We start from the raw sequence: 19,986 nt of genomic DNA, 5'->3' as shown, positions 1-19,986 counted from the left end.
TTTAGAATTTTTGAGGGCTACCTCAAGAACGGGATCCGGTCTGAAGATCGACGCTGTTTAGGTCGACCACTATAGGTCAACAGTCACTAGGCCGACGGGGTTTCTAGGTCGACATGTGCTAGGTCAACAGGTCAAAAGGTCGACATGAGTTTCCACATTTTTTTTTTCTTTTTTCTTTTGAACTTTTTCATACTTAACGATCCATGAGGACTACGATTGAAATGGTGACCTGTGCCGAGCGAAGCGGTAGCAGAGCGAGGCACCTTGCCCGAAGCATGGCGAGTGAAGCGAGGGGACACTGTACGCAGAAAACGACACACAAAACAACAACAAAAAACTCATGTCGACCTTTTGACCTGTCAACCTAGAAACCCTATCGACCTTCCAAACCTGTCGACATAGTGACTGTCGACCAATAGTGGTCGACCTAAACACTGTTAATTTGATGATCCACACCCCTCCTCCTTTAACACCTTATTTTGCTAACATAATCTTGTTCTATGGCAAACATGAATTGCACACATCTAGAGAAGTCTCAGGAGCTGGTATTATGCAATACTATGTAATGCAGGAACAGGAAGAATAAACATTTACAGCTGGGCTCTGCTATACAGTACCTAGTATACACAGATATATGTTAGTGATCAGAACGGAAGGAGAGCCGTGTTGTTTCATATGCAAATGATAAACCCCTGTTGTATCATGTGGGCATGCCTCTACTGTCACGTGAGGAAATTCATGTCAGAATTGTAACTGGTGGATTCAATATTATTTAAATTAAACACACCCAACAAAGGGGGTAATTCAGACCTGATCACTGGGCTGCATTTTTTGCATCCCTGCGATGAGGTAGTCGCCGCCTACAGGGGGAGGGGGAATTCGCTGTGCAAGTGTGGCGATCGCATGTGCTGGAGAGCTGCACAAACATCAGTCTCTGCACAGTCCAGGACTTACTCAGCCGCTGCGATGATCGGGGCTGGAGCCGACGTCACGAATCCTCCCAGAAAACGCCGGGTCCCTCCTGCGTTTTTCCGGACACTCCTTAGAAACGGTCAGTTGCCACCCACAAACGCCCTCTTCCTGTCAATCTTCTTGCGATCGCCGATGCGATCGTATTTTTCTCACCATTCCGTCGCTGCCCGGTGCTCCCTGACGCTGCAGACCATCGTGCCTGCGCATTTCCGTGCATACGCATACGCAGTTCAGACTTGATCACCCACTGTGCGAAAACGCACAGCAGCGACCAGGTCTAAATTAGCCCCAAAATGCAATAAAGTGTGTGTGTGTTTTCTTGGGGGGCCTGTACGTGTGTATCAGATTGTGTGTTCTCGGGGGGGCCTGTACGTGTGTATCAGATTGTGTGTTCTCGGGGGGGCATGTACGTGTGTATCAGGCTGTGTGTTCTCAGGGGGGCCTGTACGTGTGTATTAGATTGTGTGTTCTCTGGGGGGCCTGTACGTGTGTATTAGATTGTGTGTTCCCGGGGGGCCTGTACGTGTGTATTAATAAGATTTTACTTACCGATAAATCTATTTCTCGTAGTCCGTAGTGGATGCTGGGACTCCGTCAGGACCATGGGGATTAGCGGCTCCGCAGGAGACAGGGCACAAAAATAAAAGCTTTAGGACTAGGTGGTGTGCACTGGCTCCTCCCCCTATGACCCTCCTCCAAGCCTCAGCTAGGATACTGTGCCCGGACGAGCGTACACAATAAGGAAGGATTTTGAATCCCGGGTAAGACTCATACCAGCCACACCAATCACACCGTACAACTTGTGATCTGAACCCAGTTAACAGTATGACAAACGTAGGAGCCTCTGAACAGACGGCTCACAACAATAACAACCCGATTTTTTTGTAACAATAACTATGTACAAGTATTGCAGACAATCCGCACTTGGGATGGGCGCCCAGCATCCACTACGGACTACGAGAAATAGATTTATCGGTAAGTAAAATCTTATTTTCTCTGACGTCCTAGTGGATGCTGGGACTCCGTCAGGACCATGGGGATTATACCAAAGCTCCCAAACGGGCGGGAGAGTGCGGATGACTCTGCAGCACCGAATGAGAGAACTCCAGGTCCTCTTTAGCCAGGGTATCAAATTTGTAGAATTTTACAAACGTGTTCTCCCCCGACCACGTAGCTGCTCGGCAGAGTTGTAATGCCGAGACCCCTCGGGCAGCCGCCCAAGATGAGCCCACCTTCCTTGTGGAATGGGCATTTACAGATTTTGGCTGTGGCAGGCCTGCCACAGAATGTGCAAGCTGAATTGTACTACAAATCCAACGAGCAATAGTCTGCTTAGAAGCAGGAGCACCCAGCTTTTTGGGTGCATACAATATAAACAGCAAGTCAGACTTTCTGACTCCAGCCGTCCTGGAATTATATATATATATATATATATATATATATATATATATATATATATATATATATTTTCAGGGCCCTGACAACGTCTAGCAACTTGGAGTCCTCCAAGTCCCTAGTAGCCGCAGGCACCACAATAGGTTGTTTCAGGTGAAACGCTGACACCACCTTAGGAAGAAACTGGGGACAAGTCCGCAGTTCTGCCCTGTCCGAATGGAAAATTAAATATGGGCTTTTGTAAGACAAAGCCGCCAATTCTGACAATCGCCTGGCCGAGGCCAGGGCCAACAGCATGGTCACTTTCCATGTGAGATATTTCAAATCCACAGATTTGAGCGGTTCAAACCAATATGATTTGAGGAATCCCAACACTACGTTGAGATCCCACGGTGCCACTGGAGGCACAAAAGGGGCTGTATATGCAATACTCCCTTGACAAACTTCTGGACTTCAGGAACCGAAGCCAATTCTTTCTGGAAGAAAATCTACAGGGCCGAAACTTGAACCTTAATGGACCCCAATTTGAGGCTCATAGACACTCCTGTTTGCAGGAAGTGCAGAAATCGACCTAGTTGAAATTTCTTCGTGGGGCCTTCCTGGCCTCACCCACGCAACATATTTTCACCACATGTGGTGATAACGTTGTGCGGTCACCTCCTTCCTGGCTTTGACCAGGGTAGGTATGACCTCTTCCGAAATGCCTTTTCCCTTAGGATCCGGCGTTCAACCGCCATGCCGTCAAACGCAGCCGCGGTAAGTCTTGGAACAGACATGGTACTTGCTGAAGCAAGTCCCTTCTTAGCTCCCGAGGCCATTAGTCCTCTGTGAGCATCTCTTGAAGTTCCGGGTACCAAGTCCCTCTTGGCCAATCCGGAGCCACGAGTATAGTTCTTACTCCTCTACGTCTTATAATTCTCAATACCTTGGTTATGAGAAGCAGAGGAGGGAACACATACACCGACTGTTACACCCACGGTGTTACCAGGACGTCCACAGCTATCGCCTGAAGGTCTCGTGACCTGGCGCAATACCTGTCCCGTTTTTTGTTCGGGCGGGACGCCATCATGTCCACCTTTGGTCTTTCCCAACGGTTCACAATCATGCGGAAAACTTCCCGATGAAGTTCCCACTCTCTCGGGTGGAGGTCGTGCCTGCTGAGGAAGTCTGCTTCCCAGTCGTCCACTCCCGGAATGAACACTGCTGACAGTGCTATCACATGATTTTCCGCCTAGCGAAAAATCCTTGCAGTTTTGCCACTGCCCTCCTGCTTCTTGTGCCGCCCTTTCTGTTTACGTGGGCGACTGCCGTGATGTTATCCCACTGGATCAATACCGGCTGACCTTGAAGCAGAGGTCTTGCTAAGCTTAGAGCATTATAAATTTGCTCTTAGCTCCAGTATATTTATGTGGAGAGAATTCTCCAGACTTGATCACACTCCCTGGAAATTTTTTCCCTGTGTGACTGCTCCCCAGCCTCTCAGGCTGGCCTCCGTGGTCACCAGCATCCAATCCTGAATGCCGAATCTGCGGCCCTCTAGAAGATGAGCACTCTGTAATCACCACAGGAGAGACACCCTTGTCCTTGGATATAGGGTTATCCGCTGATGCATCTGAAGATGCGATCCGGACCATTTGTCCAGCAGATCCCACTGAAGAGTTCTTGCGTGAAATCTGCCGAATGGAATCGCTTCGTAATAAGCCACCATTTTTACCAGGACTCTTGTGCAATGATGCACTGACACTTTTCCTGGTTTTAGGAGGATCCCGATTAGCTCGGATAACTCCCTGGCTTTCTCCTCTGGGAGAAACACCTTTTTCTGGACTGTGTCCAGAATCATCCCTAGGACCAGCAGACGTGTCGTCGGAACAACTGCGGTTTTGGAATATTTAGAATCCACCCGTGCTGTCGTAGAACTACTTGAGATAGTGCTACTCCGACCTCCAACTGTTCTCTGGACCTTGTTCTTATCAGGAGGTCGTCCATTTTCTTTGAAGACGAATCCTCATTTCGGTCATTACCTTGGTAAGGACCCGGGGTGCCTTGGACAATCCAACGGCATCGTCTGAAACTGATAGTGACAGTTCTGTACCACGAACCTGAGGTACCCTTGGTGAGAAAGGCAAATTTTGGGACATGGAGGTAAGCATCCCTGATGTCCCGGGACACCATATAGTCCCCTTCTTCCCGGTTCGCTATCACTGCTCTGAGTGACTGCATCTGGATTTGAACCTTTGTAAGTGTTCAAATATTTCAGATTTAGAATAGGTCTCACCTAGGCTTCTGGCTTCAGTACCACCATATAGTGTGGAATAATACCCCTTTCCTTGTTGTAGGAGGGGTAATTTTATTATCACCTGCTGGGAATACAGCTTGTGAATTGTTTTCAATACTGCCTCCCTGTCGGAGGGAGACATTGGTACAGCAGACTACAGGAACTTGCGAGGGGGAAACGTCTCGACATTCCAATCTGTACCCCTTGGATACTACTTGTAGGATCCAGGGGTCCTGTACGGTCCCAGCGTCATGCTGAGAACTTGGTAGAAGCGGTGGAGGGCTTCTGTTCCTGGGAATGGGCTGCCTGCTGCAGTCTTCTTCCCTTTCCTCTATCCCTGGCCAGATATGACTCTTATAGGGACGAAAGGACTGAGGCTGAAAAGACGGTGTCTTTTTCTGCAGAGATGTGACTTAGGGTAAAAAACGGTGGATTTTCCAGCAGTTGCCGTGGCCACCAGGTCCCATGGACTGACCCCAAATAATTCCTCCCCTTTATACGGCAATACATCTTTGTGCCGTTTGGAATCTGCATCACCTGACCACTGTCGTGTCCATAAACATCTTCTTGCAGATATGGACATCGCATTTACTCTCGATGCCAGAGTGCAAATATCCCTCTGCGCATCTCGCATATATAGAAATGCATCCTTTAAATGCTCTTATAGTCAATAAAATACTGTCCCTGTCAAGGGTATCAATATTTTTAGTCAGGGAATCCGACCAAGCCACCTCAGCTCTGCACATCCAGGCTGAGGCGATCGCTGGTCGCAGTATAACACCAGCATGTGTGTGTATACTTTTTAGGATATTTTCCAGCCTCCTATCAGCTGGCTCCTTAAGTACGGCCCTATCTGTAGATGGTACCGCCACTTGTTCTGATAAGCATGTGAGCGCCTTATCCACCCTAAGGGGTGTTTCCCAACGCGCCCTAACTTCTGGCGGGAAAGGGTATACCGCCAATAATTTTCTATCGGGGTAAACCCACGCATCTCACACACTTCATTTAATTTATCTGATTCAGGAAAAACTACAGGTAGTTTTTTCACATCCCACATAATACCCTTTTTTGTGGTACTTGTAGTATCAGAAATATGTAACACCTCCTTCATTGCCCTTAACGTGTGGCCCTAAAGGAAAATACGTTTGTTTCTTCACCGTCGACACTGAAATCAGTGTCCGTGTCTGGGTCTGTGTCGACCGACTGAGGTAAATGGGCGTTTTACAGCCCCTGACGGTGTTTGAGACGCCTGGACAGGTACTAATTTGTTCGCCGGCCGTCTCATGTCGTCAACCGGCTTGCAGCGTGTTGACATTATCACGTAATTCCATAATTAAGCCATCCATTCCGGTGTCGACTCCCTAGAGAGTGACATCACCATTACAGGCAATTTGCTCCGCCTCCTCACCAACATTTTCCTCGTACATGTCGACACACACGTACCGACATACAGCACACACATAGGGAATGCTCTGATAGAGGACAGGACCCACTAGCCCTTTGGGGAGACAGAGGGAGAGTTTGCCAGCACACACCAAAACGCTATAATTATACAGGGACAACCTTTATATAAGTGTTCCTCCCTTATAGCATTTTAATATATATTCATATCGCCAAATCAGTGCCCCCCCTCTCTGTTTTAACCCTGTTTCTGTAGTGCAGTGCAGGGGAGAGCATGGGAGCCTTCCCACCAGCATTTCTGTGAGGGAAAATGGCGCTGTGTGCTGAGGAGAATAGGCCCCGCCCCCTTTTCGGCGGGCTTCTTCTCCGGAGTCTGTGATATCTGGCAGGGGTTAAATACATCCATATAGCCTCAAGGGCTATATGTGATGTATTTTTCGCCATACAGGTATTATACATTGCTGCCCAGGGCGCCCCCCCCCCGCGCCCTGCACCCTCCGTGACCGCTGTGTGAAGTGTGCTGACAACAATGGCGCACAGCTGCAGTGCTGTGCGCTACCTGATGAAGACTGAAAGTCTTCTGCCGCCTGGTTCCGGACCTCTTCAATCTTCAGCATCTGCAAGGGGGGTCGGCGGCGCGGCTCTGGGACGAACCCCAGGGCGAGACCTGTGTTCCGACTCCCTCTGGAGCTAATGGTGTCCAGTAGCCTAAGAAGCCAATCCATCCTGCACGCAGGTGAGTTCACTTCTCTCCCCTAAGTCCCTCGATGCAGTGAGCCTGTTGCCAGCAGGACTCACTGAAAATAAAGAACCTAAAAACTTTTTCTAAGCAACTCTTTAAGAGAGCCACCTAGATTGCACCCTGCTCGGACGGGCACAAAAACCTAACTGAGGCTTGGAGGAGGGTCATGGGGGGAGGAGCCAGTACACACCATGTGATCCTAAAAGCTTACTTTTTGTGCCCTGTCTCCTGCGGAGCCGCTAATCCCCATGGTCCTGACGGAGTCCCCAGCATCCACTAGGACGTTAGAGAAACTACAGGTAGTTTTTTCAGACCCCACATAATACCCCTTTTTGTGGTACTTGCAGTATCAGAGATATGCAAAGCCTCCTTCATTGCCGTGATCATATAACGTGTGGCCCTACTGGAAAATACGTTTGTTTCTTCACCGTCGACACTAGATTCGGTGTCCGTGTCTGGGTCTGTGTCGACCGACTGAGGTAAAGGGCGTTTTACAGCCCCTGACGGTGTCTGAGACGCCTGGACAGGTACTAACTGGTTTGCCGGCCGTCTCATGTCGTCAACTGATTTTTGTAACGTGCTGACATTATCACGTAATTCAATAAACAAAGCCATCCATTCCGGTGTCGACTCCCTAGGGGGTGACATCACCATTACCGGCAATTGCTCCGCCTCCACACCAACATCGTCCTCATACATGTCGACACACACGTACCGACACACAGCAGACACACAGGGAATGCTCTTATCGAAGACAGGACCCCACTAGCCCTTTGGGGAGACAGAGGGAGAGTTTGCCAGCACACACCCAAGCGCTATAAATATATAGGAACAACCCTACAGAAGTGTTGTTTCCTTTATAGCAGCTTAATATATCAATATCGCCAAAAAAGTGCCCCCCCTCTCTGTTTTTTTACCCTGTTTCTGTAGTGCAGTGCAGGGGAGAGTCCTGGGAGCCTTCCTCGCAGCGGAGCTGTGCAGGAAAATGGCGCTGTGTGCTGAGGAGATAGGCCCCGCCCCCTATTTCGGCGGGCTCTTCTCCCGGTGTTTGTGAGACCTGGCAGGGGTTAAATACATCCATATAGCCCCAGGGGCTATATGTGATGTATTTTTAGCCAGAACAAGGTATTATCATTGCTGCCCAGGGCGCCCCCCCCCCAGCGCCCTGCACCCTCAGTGACCGCTGGTGTGAAGTGTGCTGACAACAATGGCGCACAGCTGCAGTGCTGTGCGCTACCTCATGAAGACTGAAAAGTCTTCTGCCGCCGGTTTCTGGACCTCTTCACTTTTCGGCATCTGCAAGGGGGTCGGCGGCGCGGCTCCGGGACCGGACTCCATGGCTGGGCCTGTGTTCGATCCCTCTGGAGCTAATGGTGTCCAGTAGCCTAAGAAGCCAATCCATCCTGCACGCAGGTGAGTTCACTTCTTCTCCCCTAAGTCCCTCGTTGCAGTGAGCCTGTTGCCAGCAGGACTCACTGAAAATAAAAAACCTAATAACTTTTTCTAAGCAGCTCTTTAGGAGAGCCACCTAGATTGCACCCTGCTCGGACGGGCACAAAAACCTAACTGAGGCTTGGAGGAGGGTCATAGGGGGAGGAGCCAGTGCACACCACCTAGTCCTAAAGCTTTTATTTTTGTGCCCTGTCTCCTGCGGAGCCGCTAATCCCCATGGTCCTGACGGAGTCCCAGCATCCACTAGGACGTCAGAGAAAGATTGTGTGTTCCCGGGGGGCCTGTACGTGTGTATCAGATTGTGTGTTCTCGGGGGGCCTGTACGTGTGTATCAGACTGTGTTCTCAGGGGGCCTGTACGTGTGTATCAGATTGTGTGTTCTCGGGGGGCCTGTACGTGTGTATCAGACTGTGTTCTCAGGGGGCCTGTACGCGTGTATCAGACTGTGTTCTCAGGGGGCCTGTACGTGTGTATCAGACTGTGTGTTCTCGGGGGGCCTGTACGCGTGTATCAGACTGTGTGTTCTCGGGGGGCCTGTACGTGTGTATCAGACTGTGTGTTCTCGGGGGGCCTGTACGTGTGTATCAGACTGTGTGTTCTCGGGGGGCCTGTACGTGTGTATCAGACAGTGTGTTCTCAGGGGGCCTGTACGCGTGTATCAGACTGTGTGTTCTCAGGGGGCCTGTACGTGTGTATTAGACTGTGTGTTCTCAGGGGGCCTGTACGTGTGTATCAGACTGTGTGTTCTCAGGGGGCCTGTACGTGTGTATCCGGCTGTGTGTTCTCAGGGGGCCTGTACGTGTGTATTAGACTGTGTGTTCTCAGGGGGCCTGTACGTGTGTATTAGATTGTGTGTTCTCAGGGGGCCTGTACGTGTGTATCAGACTGTGTGTTCTCAGGGGGCCTGTACGTGTGTATTAGACTGTGTGTTCTCAGGGGGCCTGTACGTGTGTATCAGACTGTGTGTTCTCAGGGGGCCTGTACGTGTGTATTAGACTGTGTGTTCTCAGGGGGCCTGTACGTGTGTATTAGATTGTGTGTTCTCAGGGGGCCTGTACGTGTGTATCAGACTGTGTGTTCTCAGGGGGCCTGTACGTGTGTATTAGATTGTGTGTTCTCAGGGGGCCTGTACGTGTGTATCAGACTGTGTGTTCTCAGGATCCTGTTATTGTATATCTAATTGTGTGTTCTCAATAATATATATAATCCCCATTTTCTCCATATTGTCCGGCGCTGTGGATACCTGTGGCGCCCGGCAAATCAGTTACAATCATTACATAAAATACATGGAATTCAAAATAAATAAATAATAAAATAATAATAATAATAATAATAATAATAAATATATATATATATATATTATATATATATATATATATATATATATATATATATATATATATATATATATATAGCATACAGGAGGAACGCAGGAAGTTGTGTGTGATCCATCTACAGATTCAGGGTTAAACACTTGTCTATTTAAGACTGGTCAACATATAGACCATAGTCTGAGACATTATTTTTGGACTCCTTTTAAACATGGAACATTGTCAGGTTGTCGCCTGTTATAATTAACCTGGTTTTATACCTATTCTAATCGATATACACAGTGGTGTATATGTTTCTTCAGGATTCCTTTGATTTATTGGGCATCTGATTCTGTACCCCTGAGGAAGTCCCATAAGGGACGAAACGCGTTGGGTATTTCTGCCATTCCACTTCCATCTATGCTGTATGTTGGTTATATGCTGACAAAGAAATGCTTTGAAAACTGAATGTAAACCGGATAAAACCCTGAATTATACCTCTGTGAAACTGTACAGATGTCATACGTATTTTATTGTATATTTTTATGTATAAAATAAAAGTACAAATAGATTTTTATCACAGCTACTTTTATGTTAATTAATGTGCCTTAATGTGATGAACAGTACTATGGATTAACGCCCTCAGATCTGCATGCTGTTATTTTTTATCCTCGACTAACAGGAGGTTCTTCTTGAGGTGCTGTTTCTAGACTTTTTTCTACATATATATATATATATATATATATATAATTTCTACATTAGTGCATAATATGTGTATTTAGGGGGTAATTCAGAGTTGATCGCAGAAGCAAATTTGTTAGCAGTTGGGCAAAACCACGTGCACTGCAGGTGGGGCAGATGTAACGCGCAGAGAGAGTTAGATTTGGGTGGGTAATATTGTTTCTGTGCAGGGTAAATACTGGCTGCTTTATTTTTACACTGCAATTTAGATTTCAGTTTGAACACACCCCACCCAAATCTAACTCTCTGCACATGTTACATCTGCGCCCCCCTCCTGCATTGCACATGGGTTTGCCCAACTGCTATCAAATTTGCTGCTGCGATGTCTGAATTACCCCCTTAGTACAGTCGTCCTCATTATACTTATAGAAATAATTGACTGACTATGGGGGTAATTCAGACCTGATTGCTCGCTAACGTTTTTTGCAGTGCTGCGATCAGGTCAGAAATGCGCATGCATATGCACCGCAATGCGTAGGCGCGTCGCACGGGTACAAAGCGGATCGTTGCTGTGCGATGGGTTTTACGAAGATTCTATTCGCACAGCCGGTCGCAGGGAGATTGACAGGAAGAAGGCATTTGTGGGAGTCAACTGACCGTTTTCAGGGAGTGTTTGGAAAAACGCAGGCGTGTCCAAGCGTTTGCAGGGCGGGTGTCTGACGTCAATTCCGTTCCCGAACAGGCTGAAGGTGATCGCATCGAATGAGTAAGTCCTCGGCTGCTCAGACACTGCACAAGATCTGTTTGTATAGCTCTGCTACACAGGTGTTCACACACTTGCAAAGTGAAAATACACTCCCCCTGTGGGCGGCGACTATCTGATCGCAGCAGTGCAAAAAAAAAAACCTAGCAAGCGATCAGGTCTGAATTATCCCCTATAACCAGATACGTCATCAGCCTGTCTCCTTATTAGAATAGGATAGGTCAGAATGCAGAGTTTGTACTGTATGGCTACAGCCAGCAATTATCCAGTGCTTTCCTCCCTATGACATCATCTGGCTGTGTAGTAACTGCATAGCGAAGGAATAAATAGTATACAAATGGTGGTAATGAGACGCAGTATATGATATAATTATATTCATGCACTAATAGTTGTACATCAGTAATAGATTACAGTGAATGGATATATAACCCCCCATTGTGTCACTAGAGAGACACCTCATGGGGACATATGCAGAATAACCAGGAGATCGTACACAGACCCAGTTACTGTATAGATACAGAACACGACATCAGAGCCTGTGTGTGACCGTTACATTTATTATATAACACTACTGAGAAGCACAGAACATTATATGTATCCCCACTTCCCCAATGTGTCACCAGAGACAGACACACCATGGGGACATCTGCAGAATGACCAGAAGATAATCATGCACAGACCCAGATACTGTACAGATACATAACATGACATCAGCACCTGTGTGTGACCGTTATACTTCTTATATAACACTACTGAGAAGCACAGAACATTATATATAATCTCCCATTGTGTCACCGGAGAGACAGCCCATGGGGACATCTGGGAATGACCAGAAGATCATCATGCAAAGACCCAGTTACTGTACAGATACATAACATGATATCAGCACCTGTGTGTGACCGTTACACTTCTTATATAACACTACTGAGAAGCACAGAACATTATATATAATCTTACGTTGTGGCACCGGAGAGACAGCCCATGGGGACATCTACAGAATGACCAGAAGATCATCATGCACAGACCCCGCTACTGTACAGATACATAACATGACATCAGAGCCTGTGTGTGACCGTTACACTTCTTATACAACACTACTGAGAAGCACAGAACATTATATATAATCTCTCATTCTGCCAGCACAGACAGACACTTGGATCTAGCATCTACCACACCCCAAGGGGGCAACTGCAGAATGACCAGAAGACCCAGTTACTGTGTGTGACAGTAACTTGTTACAGAGCGATACTGAGAAGCACAGAACATTATATACATATCCAGCCCCTGCCCCCAGACAGTTCATCACTTACTGCGCCCGGCCACCGAGCAACGCTCTCTCTCCTCAACAAGGAACCACAGCAGCTGAAGTGTCCCCAGTCTGCGCCTGCGCAGCGCACTCCCGGAAGTGCCGAGTCCTCTCCTGTGCGTTCCAGCCATGTGTTCCACGGTCACTTCCGGTGTGTCATATAGCAGTCACGTGATCTCTCCTGCCACCAGATGTAGGTGCTATGCGGCAGTTCCCTACCTAAGCTGTCACCTTTAGTACTGTGGTCTCACTAGTGTATGAGGATGAGGTGGGCCTGGGCTGGTAAGATGCCCACATCCAAAATGGCGCGTCCTATATCCGTGACGTCCCCACGACTGTCCCTCCCAAGACAGCAGCAACAACTTCCGCCCGTAAGCGGGAGACGCGCCTGCGCCCTGTGTCCGCAGCCTGCGAAGTTCTGTAGCATCTAGTTCCAGCAGCAGCAGCAGCAGATGTAGCGCTGGTGTGCGTGTGTGGAGCCCTGAGGTGAGGTGAGGCGAGGCGAGGCGAGGCGAGGCGGGCACAGGGCTGTAGCAGGCGTGTGGCTGCTGTACCTGGTGCTTACTGTACATGGCCTGGTTACTGGGAGTCCTGCTTCATGGTCAGGCTCTGCAGGCGGTGGCCGCAGGCTCATGCTCTGCTTTATTTAAATCTTAAAAGAACTTTTAATATATATTATTAGTAGTGTTATTATGATGACAGTGTGGTGCCATACCTTTTCTACTACTCATGCATGTCATGTTATTTGGTGATAGGCTGTGTCAGCGTAGCCTTGGAACGGCGCAGCGTAGCAACCTAGAACGTGGTGGCACATATCCACTTTGTCCATCTAGTCTTCCCCTTTTATTATCCTTTAGGTCACCCTAGCCCTATTTCTCTATCGTCCTAGTGGATGCTGGGGTTCCTGAAAGGACCATGGGGGATAGCGGCTCCGCAGGAGACAGGGCACAAAAGTAAAGCTTTCCGATCAGGTGGTGTGCACTGGCTCCTCCCCCTATGACCCTCCTCCAAGCCAGTTAGATTTTTGTGCCCGGCCGAGAAGGGTGCAATTCTAGGTGGCTCTCCTAAAGAGCTGCTTAGAGAAAGTTTAGCTTAGGTTTTTTATTTTACAGTGAGTCCTGCTGGCAACAGGATCACTGCAACGAGGGACAGAGGGGAGAAGAAGTGAACTCACCTGCGTGCAGGATGGATTGGCTTCTTGGCTACTGGACATTAGCTCCAGAGGGACGATCACAGGTACAGCCTGGATGGTCACCGGAGCCGCGCCGCCGGCCCCCTTGCAGATGCTGAAGTAAGAAGAGGTCCAGAATCGGCGGCTGAAGACCCTTGCAGTCTTCTAAAGGTAGCGCACAGCACTGCAGCTGTGCGCCATTTTCCTCTCAGCACACTTCACACGCAGTCACTGAGGGTGCAGGGCGCTGGGGGGGGGCGCCCTGGGAGGCAAAATGTAAACCTATATACTGGCTAAAAATACCTCACATATAGCCCCCAGAGGCTATATGGAGATATTTAACCCCTGCCAAACTTCACTAAAGAGCGGGAGACGAGGCCGCCGGAAAAGGGGCGGGGCCTATCTCCTCAGCACACAGCGCCATTTTCTCTCACAGAAAGGCTGGAGAGAAGGCTCCCAGGCTCTCCCCTGCACTGCACTACAGAAACAGGGTTTAAACAGAGAGGGGGGGCACTAATTGGCGATATAAATATCTATATAAAGATGCTATTAGGGAGAAACACTTATATAAGGTTGTCCCTATATAAAATTATAGCGTTTTTGGTGTGTGCTGGCAAACTCTCCTTCTGTCTCTCCAAAGGGCTAGTGGGTCCTGTCCTCTATCAGAGCATTCCCTGTGTGTGTGCTGTGTGTCGGTACGTGTGTGTCGACATGTAGGAGGACGATGTTGGTGAGGAGGCGGAGCAATTGCCTGTAATGGTGATGTCACTCTCTAGGGAGTCGACACCGGAATGGATGGCTTATTTAGGGAATTACGTGATAATGTCAACACGCTGCAAGGTCGGTTGACGACATGAGACGGCCGACAAGCAATTAGTACCGGTCCAGACGTCTCAAAAACACCGTCAGGGGTTTTAAAACGCCCGTTTACTTTAGTCGGTCGACACAGACAGGGACACTGAATCCAGTGTCGACGGTGAATAAACAAACGTATTCCTTATTAGGGCCACACGTTAAAGGCAATGAAGGAGGTGTTACATATTTCTGATACTACAAGTACCACAAAAGAGGGTATTATGTGGGATGTGAAAAAACTACCATAGTTTTTCCTGAATCAGATAAATTAAATAAAGTGTGTGATGATGCGTGGGTTCCCCCCGATAGAAAATTATGGGCGGTATACCCTTTCCCGCCAGAAGTTAGGGCGCGTTGGAAAACACCCCTTAGGGTGGATAAGGCGCTCACACGCTTATCAAAACAAGTGGCGGTACCGTCTATAGATAGGGCCGTCCTCAAGGACCAGCTGACAGGAGGCTGGAAAATATCATAAAAAGTATATACACACATACTGGTGTTATACTGCGACCAGCGATCGCCTCAGCCTGGATGTGCAGAGCTGGGGTGGCTTGGTCGGATTCCCTGACTAAAAATATTGATACAGTATTTTATTGACTATAGAGCATTTAAAGGATGCATTTCTATATATGCGAGATGCACAGAGGGATATTTGCACTCTGGCATCAAGAGTAAGTGCGATGTCCATATCTGCCAGAAGATGTTTATGGACACGACAGTGGTCAGGTGATGCAGATTCCAAACGGCACAAAGGTGTATTGCCGTATAAAGGAGTTATTTGGGGTCGGTCCATCGGACCTGGTGGCCACGGCAACTGCTGGAAAATCCACCGTTTTTACCCTAAGTCACATCTCTGCAGAAAAAGACACCGTCTTTTCAGCCTCAATCCTTTCGTCCCTATAAGATCATATCTGCCCAGGGATAGAGGAAAGGGAAGAAGACTGCAGCAGGCAGCCCATTCCCAGGAACAGAAGCGTTCCACCGCTTCTGACAAGTTCTCAGCATGGCGCTGAGACCGTACAGGAACCCTGGTTCCTACAAGTAGTATCCCAGGGGTACAGATTGGAATGTCGAGACGTTTCCCCTTCGCAGGCTCCTGAAGTCTGCTTTACCAAGGTCTCCCTCCGACAAGGAGGCAGTATGGGAAAAAATTCACAAGCTGTATTCCCAGCAGGTGATAATTAAATTACCCCTCCTACTACAAGAAAGGGGTATTATTCCACACTATATTGTGGTACTGAAGCCAGAAGGCTAGGTGAGACTTATTCTAAAAAATTTTTTTGAACACTTACAAAGGTTCAAATCAAGATGGAGTCACTCAGAGCAGTGATAACGAACCAGGAAGAAGGGGACTATATAGTGTCCCGGGACATCAGGGATGCTTACCTCTATGTCCCAAATTTGCCCTTCTCACTAAGGGTACCTCAGGTTCGTGGTGCAGAACTGTCACTATCAGTTTCAGACGCTGCCGTTTGGATTGTCCACGGCACCCCGGGTCTTTACCAAGGTAATGGCCGAAATGATGATTCTTCTTCGAAGAAAAGGCGTCTTAATTATCCCTTACTTGGACGATCTCCTGATAAGGGCATAGTCCAGGGAACAGTTGGAGGTCGGAGTAGCACTATCTCGGATACTGCTACAACAGCACGGGTGGATTCTAAATATTCCAAAATCGCAGCTGATCCCGACGACACGTCTGCTGTGCCTAGGGATGATTCTGGACACAGTCCAGAAAAAGGTGTTACTCCCGGAAGAGAAAGCCAGGGAGTTATCCGAGCTAGTCAGGAACCTCCTAAAAACAGTGCATCATTGCACAAGGGTCCTGGTAAAAATGGTGGCTTCCTACGAAGCAATTCCATTCGACAGATTTCACGCAAGAACTTTTCAGTGGGATCTGCTGGACAAATGGTCCGGATCGCATCTTCAGATGCATCAGCGGATAACCCTATATCCAAGGACAAGGGTGTCTCTCCTGTGGTGGTTATAGAGTGCTCATCTTCTAGAGGGCCGCAGATTCGGCATTCAGGATTGGATGCTGGTGATCACGGAGCCCAGCCCGAGAGGCTGGGGAGCAGTCACACAAGGAAAAAATTTCCAAGGAGTGTGATCAAGTCTGGAGACTTTTCTCCACATAAATATACTGGAGCTAAGGGTAAATTTATAATGCTCTAAGCTTAGCAAGACCTCTGCTTCAAGGTCAGCCGGTATTGATCCAGTGGGAAAAACATCACGGCAGTCGCCCACGTAAACAGACAGGGCGACACAAGAAGCAGGAGGGCAATGGCAAAAACTGCAAGGACTTTTCGCTGGGCGGAAAATCATGTGATAGCACTGTCAGCAGTGTTTCATCCCGGGAATGGAAACTGGGAAGCAGACTTCCTCAGCAGGCACGACCTCCACCCGGGAGAGTGGAAACTTCATCGGGAAGTTTTTTCCACATGATTGTAAACCGTTGGGAAATACCAAAGGTGGACATGATGGCGTCCCGTCTGAACAAAAAACGGGACAGGTATTGCGCCAGGTCAAGAGACCCTCAGGCAATAGCTGTGGACGTTCTGGTAACACCGTGGGTGTACCAGTCGTGTATGTGTTCCCTCCTCTGCTTCTCATACCTAAGGTGCTGAGAATTATAAGACGTAGAGGAGTAAGAACTATACTCATGGCTCCGGATTGGCCAAGAAGGACTTGGTACCCGGAACTTCAAGAGATGTTTACAGAGGTCTTATGGCCTCTGCCGCTAAGAAGGGACTTGCTTCAGCAAGTACCATGTCTGTTCCAAGACTACCGCAGCTGCGTTTGTCGGCATGGCGGTGGAAAGCCGGATCCTAAGGGAAAAAGGCATTCCGGAAGAGGTCATTCCTACCCTGGTCAAAGCCAGAAAGGAGGTGACCGCACAACATTATCACCACATGTGGCGAAAATATGGCGTGGTGTGAGGCCAGGAAGGCCCCACAAAGAAATTTCAACTCGGTCGTTTCCTGCATTTCCTGCAAACAGGAGTGTCTATGGGCCTCAAATTGGGGTCCATTAAGGTTCAAATTTCGGCCCTGTCGATTTTCTTCCAGAAAGAATTGGCTTCAGTTCCTGGAGTCCAGAAGTTTGTCAAGGGAGTATTGCATATACAACCCCCTTTTGTGCCTCCAGTGGCACTGAGGGATCTCAACGTAGTTCTGGGATTCCTCAAATCACATTGGTTTAAAACCAGTCAAATCTGTGGATTTGAAGCATCTCACATGAAAAGTGACCATGCTCTTGGCCCTGGCCTGGACCAGGCGAGTGTCAAATTGGTGGTTTTTTCTCAAAAAAGCCCATATCTGTTTGTCCATTCGGACAGGGCAGAGCTGCGGTCTCGTCCCCAGTTCTCTCCCTAAGGTGGTGTCAGTGTTTCACCTGAACCAGCTTATTGGGGTGCCTTGCACCTACTAGGGACTTGGAGGACTCCAAGTTGCTGGATGTTGTCAGGGCCCTGAAAATGTGTTCCAGGACGGCTGGAGTCAGGAAAACTGACTTGCTGTTATCCGGTATGCACCCAACAAACTGGGTGCTCTTGCGTCTAAGCAGACTATTGCTAGTTGGATGTGTAATACAATTCAGCTTGCACATTCTGTGGCAGGCCTGCCACAGCCAAAATATGTAAATGCCCATTCCACAAGGAAGGTGGGCTCATCTTGGGCGGCTGCCCGAGGGGTCTCGGCTTTACAACTTTGCCGAGCAGCTACTTGGTCAGGGGCAAACACGTTTGCTAAATTCTACAAATTTGATACCCTGGCTAAGGAGGACCTGGAGTTCTCTCATTCGGTGCTGCAGAGTCATCCGCACTCTCCCGCCCGTTTGGGAGCTTTGGTATAATCCCCATGGTCCTTTCAGGAACCCCAGCATCCACTAGGACGATAGAGAAAATAAGAATTTACTTACCGATAATTCTATTTCTCGGAGTCCGTAGTGGATGCTGGGCGCCCATCCCAAGTGCGGATTATCTGCAATACTTGTACATAGTTACAAAAATCGGGTTATTATTGTTGTGAGCCATCTTTTCAGAGGCTCCGCTGTTATCATACTGTTAACTGGGTTTAGATCACAAGTTGTACGGTGTGATTGGTGTGGCTGGTATGAGTCTTACCCGGGATTCAAAATTCCTCCCTTATTGTGTACGCTCGTCCGGGCACAGTACCTAACTGGCTTGGAGGAGGGTCATAGGGGGAGGAGCCAGTGCACACCACCTGATCGGAAAGCTTTACTTTTGTGCCCTGTCTCCTGCGGAGCCGCTATCCCCCATGGTCCTTTCAGGAACCCCAGCATCCACTACGGACTCCGAGAAATAGAATTATCGGTAAGTAAATTCTTATTTTATTATACCCCTTTTCCACCTCTGAAGCACTGGTCGCACTCGGGATCCGCCCATGCTCAGCCCCCTTTCCCACTGCGCTCACCAAACCAGCATATTGCCGGGTTGGTGAGCACAGTTGAACTCATGTTCAACCAGGTAAACTACCCGGTTAGGATTCGACTCTTTTCCACTAGCAAAAACCATGGGTAAATGTGCGCCCTGTGTATTTACCCGTGTTTTTTGAGCTAGTGGAAAAGGGGTATCACTTAGGTCTAGTAAGGATATCCTTATGTCTATCCCATGCATGTATACATTGCTCTACTGTCTTAGCCACTACTGCCTCTGATGGGGGCTATTCCACTTGTCCATTACCCTTTCTGTGAAGTCATTCTTCCTCAAATTTCCCCTGAACCTCCCCCCTCCAGTCTCAGTGCATCTCTTCATTTGGAGAATGTTTCCCTCCTGGACTTTGGTAAAGCCGTTGATATATTTGAAAGTTTCTATCATGTCCCCCCTTTCCCTTCTCTGCTCCAAACTATACATGTTGAGATTTCTTAAGGTCCCTACGCATTGGCAGATGATACTGCACGATATGAACGTTCTCGTTCATTAATGAGCGAGAACTCCTTCATAACGTGCAGTGTGTAGGCACCAACGATGCGCGGCCCCGCGCTCGTTCACCGTTGGTGCCCCATCGCTTATGCATGCAGGCCAATATGGACGATATTGTCCATATTAGCATGCATTGCTATGGTGACGGGGGGAATGACGGGTCGGCCGTATCCGCCGTCTGCAGCTCGGTGGCGAATCAGTAAGTGTGTATAGCCCCATCAGTCTTTCTGGGTAAGTTTTGTGATGTAGGCCATGCACGATTTTAGTTGTCCTTCTTTGTACAGTCTCTAATGTATTTATATCCTTCTGGAGATATGGCTTCAAAACTGGACACCGTATTCTAGAGGGATGTAGTCAACATCCCAGCAGTCAGAATAGCGACGCCAGGATCCCGGCCGCCAGCGGCGCAAGCCCTGTTACCACTCGTGGGTGTCCACGGCACCCATAGAGTGGAAATAAAATCTGTGGCGAGCCACTGAGCCCACATTGTGGTGAGAGCAGGGAGCCTGCAAGCGGACTCTTTGCACTTACCCCGCTGCCAGCATTCTGGCTGCCAGGATCCCAGCATCTGTATTCTGACCGTCGAGATCCCTATTCTAGATGAGGCCGTACCAATGACCTATACAGTGGCATTATTACTTCTTTCTTTCTGCTGCTGATTCCTCTCCCAATGCAGCCAAGCATCTGACTAGCCTTCCTCATTGCCTTGTTACATTGCTTACCT

General features: G+C 48.5%; 2 protein-coding genes across 5 annotated transcripts in view; one reads left to right on the top strand and one right to left on the bottom strand.

The window, feature by feature from the left end:
• The window catches only part of VPS8 (VPS8 subunit of CORVET complex), a 233,405-nt gene extending 220,962 nt beyond the window's left edge, over window positions 1-12,443 (bottom strand). For all 3 annotated transcript variants that reach the window (XM_063932991.1, XM_063932993.1, XM_063932992.1), the window contains exon 1: window positions 12,302-12,443. In XM_063932991.1, coding sequence (XP_063789061.1) covers window positions 12,302-12,428 — 127 coding nt within the window. In that variant the 5' untranslated portion in view covers window positions 12,429-12,443. The remainder of the gene's footprint in view (window positions 1-12,301) is intronic.
• Window positions 12,444-12,648: 205 nt separating this feature from the next.
• The window catches only part of DBR1 (debranching RNA lariats 1), a 55,726-nt gene continuing 48,388 nt past the window's right edge, over window positions 12,649-19,986 (top strand). The window contains exon 1 of one of the 2 annotated variants that reach the window (XM_063932994.1): window positions 12,649-12,783. The gene's annotated coding sequence lies outside the window, so the exon portion shown is untranslated. Of the gene's footprint in view, window positions 12,789-19,986 lie in introns of both variants that reach the window. The other variant, XM_063932995.1, reaches the window with a different exon arrangement.

This window comes from Pseudophryne corroboree, chromosome 7 (genome assembly GCF_028390025.1).
Source record: "Pseudophryne corroboree isolate aPseCor3 chromosome 7, aPseCor3.hap2, whole genome shotgun sequence".
In the NCBI taxonomy this organism is placed as follows: domain Eukaryota; kingdom Metazoa; phylum Chordata; class Amphibia; order Anura; family Myobatrachidae; genus Pseudophryne; species Pseudophryne corroboree.
The sequence above is the reverse complement of the archived record's forward strand: the minus strand, read 5'-3'. Positions and strand labels throughout refer to the sequence as shown.